At 38.0% G+C, this 7,128-nt stretch overlaps 2 protein-coding genes across 2 annotated transcripts in view; one reads left to right on the top strand and one right to left on the bottom strand.

The window, feature by feature from the left end:
* Positions 1-209: 209 nt before the first annotated feature.
* fibina (fin bud initiation factor a) lies at positions 210-1,318 on the bottom strand. Its single transcript, XM_079809554.1, has one exon. The coding sequence runs from the start codon at positions 1,296-1,298 to the stop codon at positions 627-629; it is 672 nt and encodes a 223-aa protein (XP_079665680.1). The 5' UTR covers positions 1,299-1,318; the 3' UTR covers positions 210-626.
* Positions 1,319-5,996: 4,678 nt separating this feature from the next.
* slc5a12 (solute carrier family 5 member 12) overlaps positions 5,997-7,128 on the top strand; it is a 39,704-nt gene continuing 38,572 nt past the window's right edge. Inside the window, exon 1 of the mRNA XM_079809019.1 lies at positions 5,997-6,425. Coding sequence (XP_079665145.1) covers positions 6,072-6,425 — 354 coding nt within the window. The 5' untranslated portion in view covers positions 5,997-6,071. The remainder of the gene's footprint in view (positions 6,426-7,128) is intronic.

Genomic DNA, 7,128 nt, shown 5'->3' with positions numbered 1-7,128 from the left:
GTTAATTAAATCTTATTATTAAATAATTTTCGATTTGAATAAAACCAGTTCATTTAGAAGCGCATTTTAGGTTACATTAACTTTTTTACACTATCCTAAATGTGACTGATTGATATCTGATAGATTATTTATTTATTTATGAAACTAATAAAAAAGGCATATACATTTAATATTGTTCGCATGCATGCCCAGAGACAAAAAATGCAAAAATGGAAATATGATTATATTTCAGTATAAAGATTTCTGATTTCACAAAATGTACACATTTTTTTCAGGGTTATTGAGGTTGTTTCACATTCAGAAAATACCTGTTTATATATAGAAGTAGAAGTTTGTAGCAGGCTATCACAATGAACTTTTGCTTTTGTACTTGTGTTTTAATCCAGAACCCAAAAGACTGATGAACCCATATAAGCATCAATTACTTTTTTTATATATCCAAAGAAATTCTTATCTAAAATGTTTCTCTACTATTGAAATTCCTTTATTTTTTAGAGTGAAGGAAGCTTCATAACTCAAAACCACAAAACGAGTTTCATGCGTGGGAAATGCAGGAGATCCAGCGTTTAACACACTCGCGATAACAATCCGACTCGGACTGAAGTCTGTCCAGAAAGTCTGTGAGTCTAAACATTGAGGTAGTCGTTTTTCAGCCGGCTCAACCTCGACCCGTGACTGCGAATGATCAGAGAGATGAGTTCGTGCTTATCCTTGAGTCCGGACGAGATGTCCAGAGTTTCCTGTAGAGTGTCCCTCACATTATACATGGGGTTGATAAAGTTATCGGTGAACTCATTCTCCTCCCTTTGCTCCGTCTCCTGGCTTTGCTTGAATTTCGTCTCCAACTCCAGGAGAGATTTCTCCACGTTTGTAAACGCCTCGTTGATTTGCACGATCTCTCTCTTCAGGTATTTCCCGTAACTGTCCTCGCCGTCCAGGTCGTAGGAGATGCTCTTCCCAAGGCTCTCCAGAACGCGCGCTGCGTCTTCGATCTGCTGTTTGACGATGATGAAATCCTCTCGAATGATGGAGTCCTGGTCTTCCTCCAGTGGACACGGTCTGCGGTCGATCCATTTGAAAAGCATCTGGCATTTCTCCGGGTCTTCGGTCTCCTCGTAATCGCCGTCCGGGACGAAGAAGTGGTGAAAAGTCCCGTTGGACATTTCAGGGAGCAAAGGTCCCGTGTAGACCGCGCCGCAGACCGGCAATAAACACAGACCAAGGGCGAAGGCTAACATGATAGAGAGCTTCTGTCCACTCCGAAGGTCTGACTGACCTGACAGAGACGATGTGTACATCTGGAATTCTTCACATGAGTATGCGCACTGAGGAGACGCTCATGGCTGAAATCTGAGTCCACGCGCTTTTACGCGCTCTCAAATTACCTCACGGAGGGACTAAACACAGTCAAAACGAGTCTGAAAGCGTTTTTAAACTTATGTTTTTGCATATATGTGTTGGATTCAAAGGGGCCAAATGCACACATTAAGAAAAAATGCTTTTCACTGCTCCCATAGTGTATGGTGGCAGAAAAATATGTTTTTATTGAACATTGATGGAGCAACAGATTTTGTCTGAAAATAAATCATAAAAGTGCTTTGTTTGTTTAAAAATCTTATAAATGTATGAGGTGGCAAGTATTTATACAGATACTTCAGCTAAATAATGTTTTTTTTATAATGTCCAAGTTAAAACTTGTTCAAAACAACCATTTTAGCAACGTTTTTTTGTGTGTTAATTTTGATAAAGAATATCAAAACATTTTGTTCAATAAATATCATTACACTGTTAATTTTAAAAATACAGAAACACAATTTTTTAAATGTTTGAAAGCCTTGAATGAGATCCCATAATAAATAGCTTCACAGTAGTAACAAATAAATATGACATTTTATTATATGATGTGATTCATGTATTTTTTAAATATGATATAGTTGCATTAGCCTATGAATAAGGTAGATTTTTGCTATAGTGGATATATATATATATATATATATATATATATATAGTTATTTTATATGTGTTTGACAAAAAAGAAGAAAGAAGCTTAGGTACAGCTCCTTACAATATGAATCTAACCATGTCATGTGCACTAATGTTAAAGTCAGCCGCTGTTTATTATCATGTTAATTATTGCGCCTTTTGACCCGACAACAGGGGCGCCTTATACCCCAAATACCATACTTTACATATTCTTCAGTTATTAAAAAACTGTTGCTTTAATTACCTTGAACACAACTGAAAACCATTAACAAGACCTTTATCTCAAAATATAGTCAATATTTTTTATCAATTTGCCTCATAAATCTACCACATAAAAAAAACCATTAAATATTAGATCAAATTAGCACAGAATCAACACTTGCGCTGCTGCCGGCGATCGCGTCACGGATCAGCCAAATTTCAGTGTGCATCATCAAAAGCGGTTGTAAAGAAAGTGCTGAGCTGAATTTTTGGGCCATCTAGTGGTTTAAAAGAGAATAAAGTCAAATGTGCCTTTTACCCCAGTGCGCCTTTAGACACATTGTACCCTTAAAGGAACACTCCACTTTTTTTGAAAATAGGCTCATTTTACAAGTCCCCTAGAGTTAAATAGTTGAGTTTTACCGTTTTTGAATCCATTCAGCCGATCTTTGTATCTGGCGGTAGCACTTTTAGCATAGCTTAGCATACATCATTGATTCTGATCAGTCCATTAGCATCTCATTCAAAAAATGACCAAAGACACTTTCAATATTTTTCCTATTTAAAATTTGACTCATCTACAGTTACATCGTGTGCTAAGAAAGTTGCGATTTTCTACACCTATATGGCTAGGAACTACTTTCTCATTCCTGCGTAGTAGTCGTGGATCTTCGCGGCCGTACCATGGCTGCAGCAGCGCAATGATTTGTTGGTATTCTGTGAAACATGGTGGTAGTTACACCTTCGACTTACTATCACAGCCCTTTACTACACACAGAACCATGGCTAATCTCAGCTAAATCCACAACACAATTTGTCGGCTGCAAGCCTGAAACTTTCTCTGCAACTACACAAACTTAGTGCCGGTCACATTGAAAGTTACTGGGGCTACTTTCAGGCGCTGTAATATCATTGCTGCTGCAGCCATGGTACGGCCGCGAAGATCCGCGACTATTACGCAGGAATGAGAAAGTAGTTCCTAGCCATATAGGTGTAGAAAATCGCAATTTTCAGTTGGTCTTAGCACACGATGTAACTGTAGAAGAGTCAAGTTTTAAATAGGCAAAATATCGAAAGTGTCTTTGGTCATTTTTTGAATGAGATGCTAATGGACTGATCAGAATCAATGATGTATGCTAAGCTATGCTAAAAGTGCTACCGCCAGATACAAAGATCGGCTGAATGGATTCAAAAACGGTAAAACTCAACTATTTAACTCTAGGGGACTTGTAAAATGAGCCTATTTTGAAAAAAAGTGGAGTGTTCCTTTAAGCCCAAAGCGCTCATCCGCGGTTGAGTATACTTTAGGGGTTGAACGACTTCAGATTTTTTAAAGTCGACATTTATGTGACTAAAGTCGAGTCGACAGCGACTAGTCGCTGATGACGTCATTAATAAACAAATAGCTGAGCTGATACCTTGTTCCTCCGTTACACTCACCCCCCTAAACCTCACTCCCATCACCAATGTTACCCCTCCTGTTCGAATTGCCCCGCTCCAAGCGGGACTTTTACCCGGGTCCGCCGGCATGAGAGTCAGATGCTCTAACAAGGAGGCTAAAAGCTGCAACCTCTACCGTCAATCGCTAGAGCATCTCTTGAGATCAGAGGAGTGAGGTTTACTCGCACAGCAACTACTAGCTGGCCTCCGTTACATGCGGAGCAAGACGAAAGTATAAACAAGGCTTGATGTGCGAGCTATGTGTGTACATTTTTAAGTATACCCGGGGCTTTATGGTATGTGCGAATTTAATAATTCGCGCTAGAAGATTACATACAAAACTCAAGGAATTGAAAATAATCAAAGATATTTGATATTTGAAATCCAACAAAGAAATTTGCTTTACTGTTGTCAACACATTTGCTTATCAGAAGGGCCACCTGGAAGACAAAAGACAGGCCTGTAGGCCACATGGGGTCCCACCTTTACAGTGGGGGAAGTTTGGTCTGATTGCATTTGGTTTCAGTCACATGGTCAAGGAGTAGATAAAAGAGGATTGGAACTCTGGCTTTTTCTCTCTTTTCCTCTGGCTCTTGAGGTCATCGGGGTTTCTCTTCTTTGCACTCTTCCTCTCTCTCTCCCCCTCTCTTTCCCTCTCTCCCTCTCTCCCCCTCTCTTTCTCTCTCTCTCTCTCTCTCTCTTTCTTTCTCTCTCTTTCTTTCTCTCTCTCTCTCTCTCTCTCTCTCTCTCTCTCTCTCTCTCTCTCTCTCTCTCTCTCTCTCTCTCTCTCTCTCTCTCTCTCTCCTTCTCTCTCAGGTAACATTGTATTCATGTTGTGTACGATTAATGGTATAAGTTTATCATCTCATACATCCATTTTGAAACTATTTTAAGTGTAACCATAACCAGATTTTGTCATTAAATCCTTTCTATTACCAATACTGTGCTAACTAGTTTTGATTTAGTATTGACTTTGAAGTGCTCCCTATTGCAATACAATATAGCCATATTATAGCAATGCTCTCCCACATATTTTGCTATTGTAACTGCGCTTATCTCCGTCTTTGGTATGAGTTGCAGTGGGTGGAAATAGACGAGAAATGTACAGCTTTCTTCCATCTTTCTGATAACGTTTCTTTAGTCTTCTGGCAACCCTGCAGATTGAACCATCTGCAGGAGTCCACTCTTACAAAGCCAATGCACAGACTCAAATAGACACAAATTCGCGCCGGGCAAATTGAACCCCATCGTCCTCAAGTAGCTCTGGAAGCATCTGTCATCCATCCATCGCAGTTCCTGGAGAAAACGGTGAAAGCGAGTTGTGTGCCCCTCTGGATGGTGCTGTGAACCCAGACTCGCCGTTCGGCTTTTTGCCATATTTGGGACTTCCAGAACAGAGCAGCAATAGTAGCAATCTCCAACATGGTTGATGACGGAAAAATGGCAGAAAGAAATGTTGTTGTTGATGAACAGGAAGACACTCCTCATTGCACAAGTGAGTAATCCAGAGCGAGTAACGTGATGCAAATATTCGCTTCGCTTTTGGTGTGCACACACCTCTAACTGGTTAAATTATATATAATTGATAAATGATTGAAGACAAACATTGTACAGCATAATGATAGAGTGAATACAAGTGGGACACTAATACAAATCAGCATGACTTTATCTTTATGGGATGACTAATGGTCAAAATGTGCAGCGTTCAGCATTCTTTCCGCTTCCCGAAAACACTTTGTCAGCAGTGTGCCAGGATAAACGACACATCAGACAGTTTCACAGATGATAGAGCGTTACAAACACCACTAAAGCACACAAGCAGTTAATAAAGAAGTGAGAGGAATAATCAATCGCATGCTAAGCAACACATTTTTCTATAATAAATAAAACATAATAAATCATAAGACATAATAGATAGATAGATAGATAGATAGATAGATAGATAGATAGATAGATAGATAGATAGATAGATAGATAGATAGAGATAGATAGATAGATAGATAGATAGATAGATAGATAGATAGATAGATAGATAGATAGATAGATAGATAGATAGATAGATAGATAGATAGATAGATAGATAGATAGATAGATAGATAGATAGAAAGAAAGATAGATAGATAGATAGATAGATAGATAGTTAGAAAGATAGATAGATAGATAGATAGATAGATAGATAGATAGATAGATAGATAGATAGATAGATAGATAGATATAGATAGATAGATAGATAGATAGATAGATAGATAGATAGATAGATAGATAGATAGATAGATAGATAGATAGATAGATAGATAGATAGATAGATAGATCCCTCGACCTTTGTCTTCTCTCATAAGCAGTTTTAACCTGTTAAATACTCAATGATTAACATGTGAGGTATGTGAACTACAGATACTGAAGCCTAACTACCAGTTCCATCGTATTCTGTCTCAAACTGAGGAAACATGGAGAACAAAAGTCCCAATGTGGGGACCTTCCAGGTCGGGGACTATGTGGTGTTTGCCCTTCTGTTTGTGGTCTCCTCGGGTATCGGGGTCTTCTTCGCCATCAAAGAGAGGAAAAAACCTGCATCTAAAGATTTTATGGTTGGGGGCCGTCAGATGACTTGCGGGCCGGTGGCCCTTTCTCTCACCGCCAGCTTCATGTCTGCAGTGACAGTGATCGGGGCCCCATCAGATGTGTACAGATTCGGGGCCTCTTATGTCATCTTTGGGGTCGCCTACACGTTTGTGGTGTTTTTCACCGCCGAGCTTTTCCTGCCTGTGTTCTACAGATCCGGCATCACCAGTACATACGAGGTATGAACGACCAGTCAGAGTTGATTTTGTTGTTTGACTAGTCTACTTGTGTTCATCAAGACCAAATATTCAACACTTACTCTCGAACTAATTCAATATTAATATAATAATAATACACATACACACAAAAATAGGTTACACTTTATTTGAAGGTGTCTTTGTTACACTGTAACTGTACATTTAAGCACTATTAAGTAACTACGTGTACTTAATATAGGGTTAGGATTAGGATTTGATTTTGTTTAGGGTTAGTTGTGTGTAATTATGCATAATTTATAGTTATTACTATATAACTACATGTAACATGTGTAACAAGGAAACTGTACAATAAAGTGTTACCCAAAAATATTTAGGGCTAAATGTAAGATTTATGTTTTTGAATTGCACTTAAAATTTCCATCTGGATTACACAGTTTTAACAACTAAACTAATAAACTTATATTTGTCAATCATAATTAAATATTGCTTGTTCCACAGCTAGCCATATGTTCATACATTTCTAAACAGATTTATGCTGATTATAAGCAATTTGAATGCATTCATTAAAAAAACATTTATTTAAATAAAATAAAATAGATGCAAATTGTTAATTATAAAACCAAAAATGTTTTTTTTTATGTTTGTATGACTGACAAATACGCATCACATTAAGTGTATTAGTTTATGTTAAAACTGCAAATCCAAATGAATAGAAATGTTATGT

The sequence above is a fragment of the Gobio gobio genome, assembly GCF_949357685.1.
Source record: "Gobio gobio genome assembly, chromosome: 25".
Taxonomy (NCBI): domain Eukaryota; kingdom Metazoa; phylum Chordata; class Actinopteri; order Cypriniformes; family Gobionidae; genus Gobio; species Gobio gobio.
Note: the sequence above shows the minus strand (reverse complement) of the source record. Positions and strands in the feature narration are given on the sequence as shown.